At 43.4% G+C, this 16,693-nt stretch overlaps 1 protein-coding gene across 3 annotated transcripts in view; it reads right to left on the bottom strand.

Moving 5' to 3' along the window:
- The window catches only part of LOC118369727 (SH3 and PX domain-containing protein 2A-like), a 116,844-nt gene that overhangs the window by 41,708 nt on the left and 58,443 nt on the right, over positions 1 to 16,693 (bottom strand). For all 3 annotated transcript variants that reach the window (XM_035754374.2, XM_035754370.2, XM_035754371.2), the window contains exon 7: positions 6,206 to 6,334. In XM_035754374.2, coding sequence (XP_035610267.1) covers positions 6,206 to 6,334 — 129 coding nt within the window. The remainder of the gene's footprint in view (positions 1 to 6,205; positions 6,335 to 16,693) is intronic.

Here is a 16,693-nt window from a genome sequence, read left to right as displayed (position 1 = left end):
GAAATGATGTAAAATATATCACTAGCCACTTTAAACAATGCTACCTAATATAATGTTACATACCCTACATTATTCATCTCATATGCATACATATATACTGTACTCTATATCATCTACTGCATCCTTATGTAATACATGTATCACTAGCCACTTTAACTATGCCACTTTGTTTACATACTCATCTCATATGGATATACTGTACTCGATACCATCTACTGTATCTTGCCTATGCTGCTCTGTACCATCACTCATTCATATATCTTTATGTACATATTCTTTATCCCCTTACACTGTGTATAAGACAGTAGTTTTGGAATTGTTAGTTAGATTACTTGTTGGTTATTACTGCATTGTCGGAACTAGAAGCACAAGCATTTCGCTACACTCGCATTAACATCTGCTAACCATGTGTATGTGACAAATAACATTTGATTTGATTTGATTTGACCACCATTACTCAAATAAGAACTGTCTTATAAATTAGGGTTATTTTAGATTATGACGCCTAGCTATAGGTTAGCTAGCTAACTATAGTTACTTAAACATATGTCGTTTTGCTTTGTTTTTGGGGAAGAACATTGTTTGCATCCATGATCTAGCTAGCCTTTTTTTTTTTTTATGACCAGCACTGTACGTGCGCGAGACAACTTCACTAGCATATTAGCATACCTATCGACGAATCGTTGTGACATGAAATACGAGTGATAGTGTAATCAATGTGTAATAACTATGTAAAAAAAATTATGAACGTGTTAAATTATTATGTGACGTGCAGTCATTTCAGGTCCTGATTGGTCATCAAGCTTAATTGACACGTCAAAGTGTTAAATAGTATATTTTTTGACACGCAAAGACCAAAACGCCTTTCCATGGCAAAGACCAAATTGGCGTTCCATAGAAAATGGTTGAGAATGAAATGACCTAACAAATGAACAACGAAACAGCACAGCAGGTAAGTGAAAGAAATAGGTTTTGATGATGTTTTACTGGTAAATGGGGACATACGTAAATGCCAACAAAATAACTTTTTGGTCAGTGTGGTGTGAGTGTGTGACCTTTATTTACATAGGCAAGTCAATTAAGAACAACATTCTTATTTACAATGACAGCCTACTCCGGCCAAACCCGGACAACGCTGGGCCAATTGTGCGCCGCCCTATGGGACTCCCAATCAGGGCCGGATGTGATACAGCCTGGATTCGAACCAGGGCCTTTTGCACTTAGATGCAGTGCCTTAGACCGCTGTGTCCATGTGTGTGTTAACTATTTAAGTGTACTAGAATGCTTAAAAAGGCGGCTAAAATGATAAATATCGGTTATCGGTAACTGTTTTTTTTGGGGCGCAAAGGAAAATATCGGATATCGGTATTGGCCAAAAATGTCATATTGGTGCATCACTAACAATAACCCATAATGACAAAGCGAAAACAGGTTTTTAGAAATGTTTGCAAATGTATTAAGAATATAAATACCTTATTTACATAACTATTAGACTGTTTCTACAACATCATTGGAGTCCTCCTGTGGTAAATTCAAAGCACTGCAGGAGAAAACCTAATTCAGTTCAAGCTTCTGTAGTTATTAACACTGTATCAAAGGGGAAATATATCAATTGCAATACATTCACTTTCAGTTCTTTTATAAAACACTGGGTCCAATTACCAGCGATGGTTCTGTTAAAAGTGCTAGGCGAAAAACGCCATAAGAACTAATGTTGACCTAAGGAACAACCCACGCAGCACCTTAGAATATGAAAGGATCCCCTCATGGTGTACTGTACGTAGCTTTAGAAAAGCCTTCTACAGTCCCAGGCTCTAGACAGCACAGATGGCATGTGAGATGTGCCTGATATCCCAACCCTCTAAAATGCTATTTAACTTTAATGGTTGTTCCTAAGTGTGAGGCGCCTCACGAATCCATTGGTTCATGTCCATTGTCTGGCCGTAGCCAAATGGTGTTCAACAGCTTCCTATTCACATCTCCTGTCCCTCATGAACACTGATCTACAGTATCAGAGAGGATTTAAGAGCAGAGAGTAATACAGTACGTAGGAAAGCCATCTAGTTCCTCCTCAACGTATCCATGGTCCATCAATAACGAAGAGAGATGGGGAAGAGAATTGGGACACAGCTTTAACATTTGAGAGCCCTTAAGCAGACTAAAATACCCTACAACGTGTTCCCAGAATTCACCACTGATTAACGCAGTTATTGGTTCATTGACGGAAACACACGCAGGGTGGTACAGAGAGGCTATGAGAGCCTGAGGGGCTGACAAACCCGAGTTGCTGCCCTCTCCGACACAGACATTCCTGGAGTTAATTTGGCAAATTACAATTCAAAAAGCTGATCTAGACTTGGAGCAAGGCCAATGTAAACGCACAGTGGTCAGAAAAGATTTAGAGGGATATTATCTGGGTTGGACTGGGCAAGGCTAGCTTAACACTGCCCTTGAGGTATATAGTAGACTAGACAACAGGCAGCATACCTCAAGATGGAAATTCTTTACCTTTCCTACACATTTCGATAACAAGAAAAGTTCAACAGTAGACTGAAGTGCACTTGAACCTCAGAGAAATGCACTGGGTCTGTTGTGCCAGGTCGTAATTGCCATAAAGACGACATTGTTCTTAATTGACCCACCTGGTTAAGTGAAGGTTAAAAAGTGGAGTGCTAGTTTAGCCTATCCTTGGTTAACATCTCTCTAACACAGTGTATATGTTGAGGAGCATCCTGGAGGATCCATTATAATGAACCAACCTCTGAACCACTAACTTTGGCAGGAAATGGCTTTTTCCATATTCCCCCTGACTCTCTCCCCACCCCACACACCTCTACTCTTCAAAGCTAGGGTCTCTCTCTGACAAGCTCTGACTTAATTCAGTTGTGAAAATAGACCATTAGAGGAATTGCAATCAAACAAATGCAAGCAACTGCAAGGGCATCAGGGATAAAAACACTGATGGAACACTTCTTTTGAGTATCCTAAAAAGTGGCAATTGATTTTTATGCAACGCTGAGAAAATTACATAATCAAAAACATAGATCTTGTACCATTTCTCTGTCTTGGATGAGTCCTGGCAGCGCAGCATTCCTTGTCTTAAAGATTATTTCACAAGAATTCTATGATGATATACATAAAAAAAAAGAAAAAAATGTGAAAAATAAAATCAGAGCTGAGTGCGTCCACAACACACATTGCCATTCTGAGCTATGTTGATTAACCAGAGGAATATAGTACAAACCAGGATCAATGATTTAGCCAGCTAGATATGTTGTTTTGGTTGTTGAGTCAATTTCAAGCATATCTTTCTAACAAATGTAAAGTTATTTCAGAATAAGTTAGCTAGTTAAGTCATTGGGCTTGCTTTGTAGTATACCCCTCTGGTACCTGATCCAATAACAAGGAACACCCTCTCATGAAAACATGAATCATTATTAACTATGACAGCGACTGGAGGCCAAAAGCAGTACAGTATCAACAAACCATTGCAATGGAAAATACTGACTTGTCCTGGTAAAGGGACATGGAACACTGATAAACCGGAGCTTGCATATATGACCTAGATTCAAAGCCACTGTAAGAAATATATTATATAATCCAATGTAAGAACACATGCCTTCCCTTTAGTGTAGTGGGCAATCCTTTGCATTACAATGGCATTAACCTTGGATACGGTAACAGTGAAATTCACATTTAAATTTACCTTGTACAATGAAGGTACATAGAAAGCACTTTGGTAAGTAACTCTATGTTCACATTTGAGAACCAACATGGTAATAAGTAAAGCACAATATAATTGCACTCTTACGCCATGCATACACTACACAGACATAAGGACAAATTACATTCCCAGCCATCTTATTCATGATAGCACTCTGTAGAAGAGGAATGGTAAAATGTCAACACACCATATTCACACCCTTTAATAAATGTACAAGCCTCTAAAGACCTGCAGAACCTTTTTGGCATCATTCCACAGAGAAGTATGGAGACTTTTTAGCAGCTTTGGGTTCATAAAGAGCCTATAACTAACTTGTTCACCACTGAAAGTCTGAGAGAGAAAGCAACCTGTCAGTTGCCATAAAAGACATTAACTTATTCTGTGAGAAATGGATAATAAACTAAATGGACTCTTTTACGCACACCTGGAACTGTTAGCATTGGCACAGGGCTGAGGAATGATGTCACCCACATTGCAGCTTAGCCTATGCTGTCCAGGAGGTGTCAAGGCTTTAGCTAATGCAAACCATTCTGTTGAACACAACAGGCTTCAGCAAATGCTAACGGTTTTGATGAACACTACAGGCTTTAGCTAACGCTAAACATTCTGTATAACAAAATAGGCTTCAGCTAATGCTAACCATTTTGTTGAACACAGTACGCTGAGTGGATTGGCTTTAGCTACCTTTATAATACTTGGGAGTCCCTAGCCTACAGTGCTTTGAGTCCTTTATGTCAAATACTGTCTATACACTATAGGTTGTGTTCCTATGAATCAAACAGTGATTCAGTTAGACCTGCAGGTGGATGAACTCCCTAACCAGTGACACATTTACCCTGTAGTCATCAAAATGTACTGCAGCCAGTCTCCAGCACCATCCATCAAGGTCCTTGCTAATTATGGAGGAAAGGACTCAGGTCAAGGCCTTGGGCAAAAGGACTTCAAGGTGTTTGGAAATCTGCCTCAAAGTGACTCCCTAGTGGGCTCAAATCCAACTGGACCAAGACAGGAAAATAAATGGAGGAACTCAAAAGGTTGGGTACAGACACTTCAAAGCAGCCAATTGACTCTATTCCTTTAGGCCACTATGGCATGGGGTTTCACTCACACCCAATGTGAAACCAATTGCTTTCTGATCCCCGTTTCTCCTCCCCTCTGAAGAACACATGAGTCCCATTAGTGCTTTACTGTCTGGGCACACCATTAAAGCCAGGATGTCAACCTCTGTTACAGAGCCTGTCTCTCTCTCTCTAGAGGCTCATGAGATGGACATGACAAAACCTCTCATTTCATTCTGCTGAAGGGACAGTAAAACTACAGGTTTCCTTATGCTGCATCAGCTAAAACTGTGGTTCAGTTAATTGGTGAGATGTGCTTTGATGTTATAGTGCAAGGGTTTGTGAGAAGCCTTAACTGTGTCAAAGTGTAGCGGCAAAAGTAAACACTGACATCATATCAAGTAAGACCATCATCAAGTGAGGCCATCCTCAAGAAAGGCAAGGCCATCCTCAAGAAAGGCAAGGCCATCCTCAAGAAAGGCAAGGCCATCCTCAAGAAAGGCAAGGCCATCCTCAAGAAAGTCAAGGCCATCCTCAAGAAAGGCAAGGCCATCCTCAAGAAAGGCAAGGCCATCCTCAAGAAAGGCAAGGCCATCCTCAAGTAAGGCAAGGCCATCCTCAAGTAAGGCAAGGCCATCCTCAAGTAAGGCAAGGCCATCCTCAAGTAAGGCAAGGCCATCTTCAAGTAAGGCAAGGCCATCCTCAAGTAAGGCAAGGCCATCATCAAGAAAGGAAAGGCCATCATCAAGTAAGGAAAGGCCATCATCAAGTAAGGCCACTTTATAAAGAGTACATCATGTCTTTGTTTCTACTGGAGGGCATAATATGCATAATAGTCAAGAGGCAGCTCTGCGAACGTCTACCACACCTCATTGTGAAATACACTTACAGAAAAAAGACAAATTGAATGAATCTCATAACAAGGGCTAGATGAAAATCATTTTCAGTTCTTAAGGGCTGTGTGTGCAGGGTTTAGCACTCCTAGCACTCCATTTTTAGAGGTTAAGCAGCTGACTCAGGACCCTGTGCAGCTGGCATATGTCTTTCCATTAAAGTGAGCTGGATAATTAATAAAGAAGTCTGAGAGACGTTCCCCCTACAAAAAGCAACATTCTGGCCCCCAGCCTAAACCAACAAAGGGAAAAAAAACAGGCCTCTCTGCAGGCCAAAGCAAGCCTCCAGATGGGGCTAAGGCACAGTTGGAAGGCTGTGGACAAAGAGGGAGGGGAGAGAGAGAGAAAGATAGGGAGAGGAGGTAACATGAGGGAAACTATCGGGATGAGGGAAAGACAGGAAACCCAGACTGAGAGGTGAAAATGGAAGTGCTCATGTTGATGCTGGCCGGAAAGTGTGCATGCATGTGCATCTCTGTGTGTGTGTGCGTGCATGTGTATGCATATGCATGTGTAAGTTGGTAACTCACCGCTCTCGCTCTTATCGATGACGTCCACCAGTTCGCCGGCCTGCAGGCTGATTTCCGCTGGCTCCTGCTTCTCATAGTTGGCCACCACCATGTACTGCTCCAGTAGCATAGGATCCGCACCATCCAAGCCTGGGGTTGATGGGAAAAAACAAGCTGTCAGCCAACTCCCGGGCATGGGTCCGCGAGAGCGACTGCCGGGCACCCGCTGTGCCATAGGCCAATTTGTCAGTAGACCTTAGCCAATGGGAACACACGCTGGGCTCAGTGCATCTTCCCAAGAGTCTGGCCATATAGCTGGATCCCCCACCAGCCCAAAACCAGGGGCAGTGGAGAGTCTAAAAAGAAAACTAAAAGTCCCCCCAAAAACATCAAGCAGTTAGCTGAAGAGAATCCATTCTATGATGTTGGGGGGCCTCATCCATTGTCCAAACTTGAGATAATAAAAATAGGAATAGATGGGTTTAGGTAGAGAAAGAGAGAGGAGAAAGAGAGGAGAGCAATAGTGAGACAGAGCAGCAGCAGTTTACAGATGGGACAGTGTAGTGGGATAGAGGAACGGTTTCCCCTGGAAAATAAACACTGCTAAAAAGCCTCCTTCTCCTCCTCGTTGGGGCTGGAGGAAGAGTAGGGGGGTTGTGTACGCCAATCATAAGAGTCGACACCAGAGGCCTTAAATAGAACCAGATGAGTGGGCTGGAGTTGAGCTCAGGAGGCTAGGCCTCAGCTGCTATGAAACACTAGAACACAGGACTTTCATTCAGCATGGCCAATGGAAAGCTTCTTTCCTGCCCTCTCTGGGTTAACCATCTAAGCACCAGAAATGACTTCATTTTGACAATGTTGTTCAACAAGACCATAAATTTATCACTTCAAACATCCAAGAATGTGTCACTATTATAGATGAGGTTGCTCTTACACTGTGATGGCAGTTTTGCAGGGGTTTATTTCATATATCAGGCTTTTATACAAACTGTGCAGTCCCTGTTGCATTGCATGGCATTGGTGTTTATTTTATAAATCTCATACCATAAAGCAAGTTTGAACCAGAGGCTTGTACCAGAGGATTGTACCATAGACTAAAGCACACTTAATATGCACAGACAGGTATTGTAAAAAAAATATAATAACCTAAACTTCAAAAGGAAAGATCATTGGAGATAATTCTCATTTTCAAAAACGAAGCACCTGTTGCATGACTTCAAAACAGGAAATAAAATCTTCCTAACAAATTGACCCACATACCACTGTACACTGAATCTTAAAAACACTCCAAAACATCTCCAGCTGCAGAGAACCCCATTTAGGAGCAGAACTAACATGTCCGCTGTACCCTAGAATCAGAGACTGCTGAGATGGAGTTCACACATTACTGACGGCTCAGACTGGTCACAGAGTTCCATAAAATAAATAAAGTGTCATAAAAAGAGGAGAGAAGTGATTCATCTGCCTCTAACCCTAGGAAGCTCTTTGCCACCTTCTCCTCACTCCTGAATCCTCCTCCCCCTCCCCCCCCCCCTCCTCCCTCTCTGCAGATGACTTCGTCAACCATTTTGAAAAGAAGGTCGACGACATCCGATCCTCGTTTGCTAAGTCAAACGGCACCGCTGGTTCTGCTCACACTGCCCTACCCTGTGCTCTGACCTCTTTCTCCCCTCTCTCTCCAGATGAAATCTCGCGTCTTGTGACGGCCGGCCGCCCAACAACCTGCCCGCTTGACCCTATCCCCTCCTCTCTTCTCCAGACCATTTCCGGAGACCTTCTCCCTTACCTCACCTCCCTCATCAACTCATCCCTGACCGCTGGCTACGTCCCTTCCGTCCTCAAGAGAGCGAGAGTTGCACCCCTTCTGAAAAAACCTACACTCAATCCCTCCGATGTCAACAACTACAGACCAGTATCCCTTCTTTCTTTTCTCTCCAAAACTCTTGAACGTGCCGTCCTTGGCCAGCTCTCCCGCTATCTCTCTCTGAATGACCTTCTTGATCCAAATCAGTCAGGTTTCAAGACTAGTCATTCAACTGAGACTGCTCTTCTCTGTATCACGGAGGCGCTCTGCACCGCTAAAGCTAACTCTCTCTCCTCTGCTCTCATCCTTCTAGACCTATCGGCTGCCTTCGATACTGTGAACCATCAGATCCTCCTCTCCACCCTCTCCGAGTTGGGCATCTCCGGCGCGGCCCACGCTTGGATTGCGTCCTACCTGACAGGTCGCTCCTACCAGGTGGCGTGGCGAGAATCTGTCTCCTCACCACGCGCAATCACCACTGGTGTCCCCCAGGGCTCTGTTCTAGGCCCTCTCCTATTCTCGCTATACACCAAGTCACTTGGCTCTGTCATAACCTCACATGGTCTCTCCTATCATTGCTATGCAGACGACACACAATTAATCTTCTCCTTTCCCCCTTCTGATGACCAGGTGGCGAATCGCATCTCTGCATGTCTGGCAGACATATCAGTGTGGATGACGGATCACCACCTCAAGCTGAACCTCGGCAAGACGGAGCTGCTCTTCCTCCCGGGGAAGGACTGCCCGTTCCATGATCTCGCCATCACGGTTGACAACTCCATTGTGTCCTCCTCCCAGAGCGCTAAGAACCTTGACGTGATCCTGGACAACACCCTGTCGTTCTCAACTAACATCAAGGCGGTGGCCCGTTCCTGTAGGTTCATGCTCTACAACATCCGCAGAGTACGACCCTGCCTCACACAGGAAGCGGCGCAGGTCCTAATCCAGGCACTTGTCATCTCCCGTTTGGACTACTGCAACTCGCTGTTGGCTGGGCTCCCTGCCTGTGCCATTAAACCCCTACAACTCATCCAGAACGCCGCAGCCCGTCTGGTGTTCAACCTTCCCAAGTTCTCTCACGTCACCCCGCTCCTCCGCTCTCTCCACTGGCTTCCAGTTGAAGCTCGCATCCGCTACAAGACCATGGTGCTTGCCTACGGAGCTGTGAGGGGAACGGCACCTCGGTACCTCCAGGCTCTGATCAGGCCCTACACCCAAACAAGGGCACTGCGTTCATCCACCTCTGGCCTGCTCGCCTCCCTACCACTGAGGAAGTACAGTTCCCGCTCAGCCCAGTCAAAACTGTTCGCTGCTCTGGCCCCCCAATGGTGGAACAAACTCCCTCACGACGCCAGGACAGCGGAGTCAATCACCACCTTCCGGAGACTCCTGAAACCCCACCTCTTTAAGGAATACCTAGGATAGGATAAGTAATCCTTCTCACCCCCTTTAAGATTTAGATGCACTATTGTAAAGTGACTATTCTACTGGATGTCATAAGGTGAATGCACCAATTTGTAAGTCGCTCTGGATAAGAGCGTCTGCTAAATGACTTAAATGTAAACGTAAATGATTCACATAGAGTAACAAGACAGTATACAGCACATACTACGTTATCTGGATGAAAAACCAGGATATCCTTTGGCCTAAACTCCAAGCTGCTTCAAGGCTTGCCTGAGTAAACAGACGTGTAGTTTAACTGCTAACAGACAATTCAAGTATATGGATACTAAAACAGAGGATACAAAGAAAATGCAATAACATTGTCAATATACTGTTTCTCTCTTAGATGAAATCAATTACAGTATTTAGTGAAAAATAAATGAAATAGCGGAGTTCCTGTCCCACATAAGAGAAATGTATACCAAACAAAATGTTAAACTAGATAAAGCCAAATGAGTCTAAATTAATAGATTATTCAACCTGTGGTAAACTCAGTGTCTGGAACAAAGAGAGCTCTATCTCAGACAATGGAAAATAGTGTAGCATGATTCCAGTCCAATAAAGAAGATTAGATAAGAAGTGATTGATACTGCTTGGATTAAGCTGCCAGTATAAAAGAGAGGACCTGATGACAGCTGCCAGACTAAAGATGAACATTTCCGTAAATTAGGATTATATTCACATTCTAGCAGAAACATCAAAACACTAATAAATCAACCGGATGAGCTCAGCTTCAATAGCATCCAAAATACTAACCCTGCCAATGAGTGAAGTTGAACCAGTGTGGTTCCTTTTGTGGTTTCCATTGCTTTTTCATTATTCACACAGTTATTTTCTCACCTCGAGGTTGGGCGCAGAAGCATTGGAAAGTTAATATTAGTTCAAATTTGAGTGCAGATCACTCAAGGCATTTTAATAACCTGTCGGGAATTGTAAGAAGGATGGTGGAAGACAGAGGCAGATTAATCCCATCTCTTAAAATGTTTGGACACCATATTGTAAAAAATAAATAGAAACAAGTTCATGATGTCATTTCCTGGTGAATATATACAGTGGCTTGCATTTTTCCTATTTTGTTGCCTTACAACCAGTAATTAAAATAGATTTTGGGGGGGGGTTGTATCATTTGATTTACACAACATGCATACCACTTATTTTTTCTTGTGAAACAAACAAGAAACAAGACCAAAAAGTAGAAAACTTGAGCTTGCATAACTATTCACCCCCCCCAAGGTCAATATTTTGTAGAGCCACCTTTTGCTGCAAGTCTCTTGGGGTATGTCTCTATAAGCTTGGCACATATAGCCACTGGGATTTTTGCCCATTCTTCAAGGGAAAACTGCTACAGCTCCTTCAAGTTGGATGTGTTCCGCTGGTGTACATCAATCTTTAAGTCATACCACATACCTCAATTGGATTGAGGTCTGGGCTTTGACTAGGCCATTCCAAGACATTTAAACATTTCCCCTTAAACCGCTCGAGTGTTGCTTTAGCAGTATGCTTAGGGTCATTGTTCTGCTGGAAGGTTCTCTGTCCCAGTCTCAAATCTCTGGGAGACAAACATGTTTCCTTCAAGAATTTCCCTGTATTTAGCACCATCCATCATTCCTTCCATTCTGCCACCCTCATACTTCACTGTGGGGATGGTTATCTCGGGGTGATGAGAGGTGTTTGGTTTATGCCAGACAGCGTTTTTCTTGATGGCCAAAAATATCAATTTTAGTCTCATCTGATCGGAGTACCTTCTTCCATATGTTTGAGGAGTGTCCCACTTGCCTTTTGGCGAACACCAAACATGTTTGATTTTTTTTCTGGCCACTCTTCCATAAAGCCCAGCTCTGTGGAGTGTACCCTTAAAGTGGTCCCTATGGACAGATACTCCTCCAATCTCCGCTGTGGAGCTTTGCAACTCCTTCAGGGTTATCTTTGGTCTCTTTGTTGCCTCTCTGATTAATGTCCTCCTTGCCTGGTCTGTGAGTTTTGGTGGGTGGCCCTCTCTTGGCAGGTTTGTTGTGGTGCCCTATTCTTTACATTTTTTAATAATGGGTTTAAATGGCGCTCCTTGGGATGTTCAAATTCTGATACTTTTTATTACCCATCCCTGATCTGTACTTCTCCACAACTTCATTACTGACCTGTTTGGAGAGCTCCTTGGTCTTCATGGTGCCGCTTGCTTGGTGTTGCCCCTTGCTTAGTGGTATTGCAGACACTGGGGCCTTTCAGAACAGATTTATATATACTGAGATCATGCGACACTTAGATTGCACACAGGTTGACTTTATTTAACTAATTAGGTGACTTCTGAAGGTAATTGGTTGCAATATATGTCATAGCAAAGGGGGTGAATACATATGCACGCACCACTTTTCTGTTTTTATTTTATATTTTAAAAAATGAAACAGGTAATTTTTTTCATTTCACTTCACCTTTTGGACTATTTTGTGTATGTCCATTACATGAAATCCAAATAAAAACCGATTTAAAATTACAGGTTGTAATGCAAAAAAATAGGGAAAACACCAAGGGGATGAATACTTTTGCAAGGCACTGTATATATAGATCTATATATATCTTCTAGGCCCGTTAGTTGTCTGAATCGCCGTGTCTCCAGCCCGCCCAGCTACACACTGGACCCTATGATCACTCGGCTATGCATGCCTCTCTCTAATGTCAATACGCCTTGTCCATTGCTGTTTTGGTTAGTGATTATTGTCGTATTTCACTGTAGAGCCTCCAGCCCTGCTCAATACGCCTCAGCTAACCCTCTTGTCCCACCTCCCACCCATGCGGTGACCTCACCTGGTTTAATTGATGTCTCTAGAGACAATACCTCTCTCATTGTCACTCAATGCCTAGGTTTACCTCCACTGTACTCCCATCCTACCATACCTTTGTCTGTACATTATGCATCGAATCTATTCTACCGCACCCAGAAACCTGCTCCTTTTACTCTCTGTTCCGTACGTACTAGATGACCAGTCTTACAGCTGTTAGCCATACCCTTACCCTACTCCTCCTCTGGTGATGTAGAGGTTAATCCTGGCCCTGCAGTGCCTAGCTCTACTCCCATTCCCCAGGCGCTGTCATTTGTTGACTTCTGTAACCGTAAAAGCCTTGGTTTCATGCATGTTAACATTAGAAGCCTCCTCTCTGAGTTTGTTTTATCCACTGCTTTAGCACACTGTGCCAACTCATATGTCCAAGTCATGTCTGAATCCTGGCTTAGGAAGGCCACCAAAAACCCTGAAATTTCCATCCCTAACTATAACATTTCCCGAAAAGATAGAACTGCCAAAGGGGGCGGAGTTTCAATCTACTGCAGAGATAGCCTGCAGAGTTCTGTATTACTATCCAGGTCTGTGCCCGAACAATTTGAGCTTATACTTTTAAAAATCCACCTTTCCAGAAACAAGTCTCTCACCGTTGCTGCTTGCTATAGACCACTTTCTGACCCCAGCTGTGCCCTGGACACCATATGTGAATTGATTGCCCCCATCTATCTTCAGAGCTCGTGCTGTTAGGTGACCTAAACTGGGACATGCTTAACACCCCGGCCATCCTACAATCTAAGCTTGATGCCTTTAATCTCACACAAATTCTCAATGAATCTACCAGGTACAACCCCAAATCCGTAAACACAGGCACCCTTATATATATCATCCTAACCAACCTGCACTCCAAATACACCTTTGCCGTCTTCAACCGGGATCTCAGCGATCACTGCCTCACTCCTAGCGTCCGTTATGGGTCTGCGGTCAAACGACCACCCCTCATCACTGTCAAACCCTCCCTAAAACACTTCAGTGAGCAGGCCTTTCTAATCAACCTGGCCCGGGTATCCTTGAAGGATACTGACCTCATTCCGTCAGTAGAACATGCCTGGTTATTCTTTAAAAGTGCTATCCTCACAATCTTAAATAAGCATGCCCCATTAATAAAAAAAAAAAACAGGAACAGATATAGCCCATGGTTCACTCCAGACCCGACTGCCCTTGACCAGCACAAAAACATCCTGTGGCGTACTGCATTAGCATCGAATAGCCCCCGCGATATGCAACTTTTCAGGGAAGTTAGGAACCAATATACACAGGCAGTTAGGAAAGCAAAGGCTAGCTTTTTCAAACAGAAATTTGCATCTTGCACCACAAACTCAAAACAGTTATGGGACACTGAAAGTCCATGGTAAATAAGAAACACTGTCAACACCGATAAATCCACGATAATTGAGAATTTCAATAAGCATTTTTCTACAGCTGGCCAGGCTTTACACCTGGCCACCCCTGCCCTGGTCAATAGCCCTGCACCCCCCACAGCAACTTTCCCAATCCTCCCCTATTTCTCCTTCACCCAAATCCAAATAGCTGATGTTCTGAAAGAGCTGCAAAATCTGGACCTCTACAAATTAGCAGGACTAGACAATCTGGACCTCTCTTTCGTATGGTCTGAGATCCCCAAAGATTGGAAAGCTGCCACTGTCATCCCCCTCTTCAAAGGGGGTGACACTCTAGACCCATATCTATCCTACCCTGCCTTTCTAAGGTCTTCGAAAGCCAAGTTAACAAACAGATCACCGACCATTTCGAATCCCACCGTACCTTCTCCGCTATGCAATCTGGTTTCCAAGCTGGTCATGGGTGCACCTCAGCCAAGGTCCTAAACGAAATCATAACCCCCATCAATAAGATAAAATACTGTGCAGCTGTATTCATAGACCTGGCCAAGGCTTTTGACTCTGTCAATCACCACATTCTTGTTGGCAGACTCAACAGCCTTGGTTTCTCAAATGACTGCCCACACTGAGTTCAGTGTGTCAAATCGGAGGGCCTGTTTTCGGGACCTCTGGCAGTCTCTATGGGGGTGCCTCAGGGTTGAATTCTTGGGCTGACTATTTTCTCTGTATACATCAATGATGTCGCTCTTGCTGCTGGTGACTCCCTGATCCACCCCTATGCAGACGATACCATTTTGTATACTTCTGGTCCCTCTTTGGACACTCCGCAAACTAACCTCCAGACGAGCTTCAATGCCATACAACTCTCCTTCCGTGGCCTCCAACTGCCCTTAAAATGCAAGTAAAACTAAATGCATGCTCTTCAACCGATCGCTACCAGCACCTGCCCGCCCATCCAGCAACACTACTCTGGACGGTTCTGACTTAGAATATGTGGACATATACAAATACCCAGGTGCCTGGTTATACTGTAAACTCTCCTTCCAGACTCACATTAAGCATCTCCAATCCAAAATTAAATCTAGAATCGTCTTCCTATTTCGTAACAAAGTATCCTTCACTCATGCTGCCAAACATACCCTCGTAAAACTTACTATCCTACCGATCCTCGACTTCATTTTCAAAATAGCCTCCAACACTCTACTCAGCAAATGTGATGCAGTCTATCACAGTGGCATCTGTTTTGTCACCAAATCCCCATATACTACCACCACTGCGACCTGTATGCTCTCGTTGGCTGGCCGTCGCTTCATTTTGTCGCCAATACCACTGGCTCCAGGTCATCTATAAAAGTCTTTGCTAGGTAAAGCCCCACCTTATCTCAGCTCACTGGTCACCATAGAAGCACCCACCCGTAGCACGCGCTCCAGCAGGTATATTCCACTGGTCACCCCCAAAGCCAATTCCTCTTTTAGCTGCCTTTCCTTCCAGTTCTCTGCTGTCAATGACTGGAACTAATTGCAAAAATCACTGAAGCTGGAGACTCATATCTCCCTCTCTAACTTTAAGCACCAGCTGTCAGAGCAGCTGAAAGATCACTGCACCTGTCCATAGCCCATCTGTAAATAGCCCATCCAACTACCTCATCCCCATACTGTTATTATTTCTCCTTGCTCCTTTGCACCCCAGTATCTCTCTCTACCTGCACATTCATCTTCTGCACATTTATCACTCCAGTGTTTAATTGCTAAATTGTAATTATTTCGTCACTATGGCCTATTTATTACCTCCCTTATCTCACCTCATTTGCACACACTGTATAGACTTTTTCCTATTGTGTTATTGACTGTATGTTTGTTTATTCCATGTGTAACTCTGTGTTGTTGTTTGTGTCACGGCCGTCGAATGAAGAGGACCAAAGCACAGCGTGGTAAGTGTACATATTCCTTTTATTTAGAAATGACGCCGACAAAAACAATACAAAACAACCGTGAAGCTTAAGGGCTATGTGCCACAAACAAAGTTAACTTCCCACAAAGAAAGGAGGGAAAAGGGCTACCTAAGTATGGTTCCCAATCAGAGACAAAGATAGACAGCTGTCCCTGATTGAGATCCATACCCGGCCAAAACATAGAAATATAAAATCATAGGAAAAAAAACATAGAATGCCCAGCCCACATCACCCCCTGACCTAACCAAATAGAGAAATAAAACGGCTCTCTAAGGTCAGGGCATGACAGTTTGTGTCACACTGTTTTGCTTTATCTTGGCCAGGTCGCAGTTGTGAATGAGACATTTTTCTCAAAAGCCTACCGGGTTAAATAAAAGGTTAAATAAAAAATTTAATCTATATACAGTTGAAGTCGGAAGTTTACATACATCTTAGCCAACTACATCTAAACTCAGTTTTTCACAATTCTTGACATTTAATCGAAGTAAAATTCCCTGTCTTAGGTCAGTTAGGATCACCACTTTATTTTAAGAATGTGAAATGTCAGAATAATAGTTGAGAGAATTATTTATTTCAGCTTTTATTTCTTTCATCACATTCCCAGTGGGTCAGAAGTTTACATACACTCAATTAGTATATGGTAGCATTGCCTTTAAATTGTTTAACTTGGGTCAAATATGTTGCGTAGGCTTCCACAAGCTTCCCACAACAAATTGGGTGAATTTTGCCCATTCCTCCTGACAGAGCTGGTGTAACTGAGTCAGGTTTGTAGGTCTCCTTGCTCGCACATGCTTTTTCAGTTCTGCCCACAATTTCTCTTTAGGACTGAGATCAGGGCTTTGTCATGGCCACTCCAATACTTTGACTTTGTTGGAATTGTGATACAGTGAATTATATGTGAAATAATCTGTCTGTACAACAATTGTTGGAAAAATGACTTGTGTCATGCACAAAGTAGATGTCCTAACCGACTTGCCAAAACTATAGTTTCTTAACAAGAAATTTGTGGAGTGGTTGAAAAAAAAAACGAGTTTTAATGACTCCAACCTAAGTGTATGTAAACTTCTGACTAAAAGTGTATATCTATATATAAACTGGGTGAATGCTGATTGGCTGACAGCCGTGGTATTTCAGACT

The sequence above is a fragment of the Oncorhynchus keta genome, chromosome 36 (genome assembly GCF_023373465.1).
Source record: "Oncorhynchus keta strain PuntledgeMale-10-30-2019 chromosome 36, Oket_V2, whole genome shotgun sequence".
Taxonomy (NCBI): domain Eukaryota; kingdom Metazoa; phylum Chordata; class Actinopteri; order Salmoniformes; family Salmonidae; genus Oncorhynchus; species Oncorhynchus keta.
Note: the sequence above shows the minus strand (reverse complement) of the source record. Positions and strands in the feature narration are given on the sequence as shown.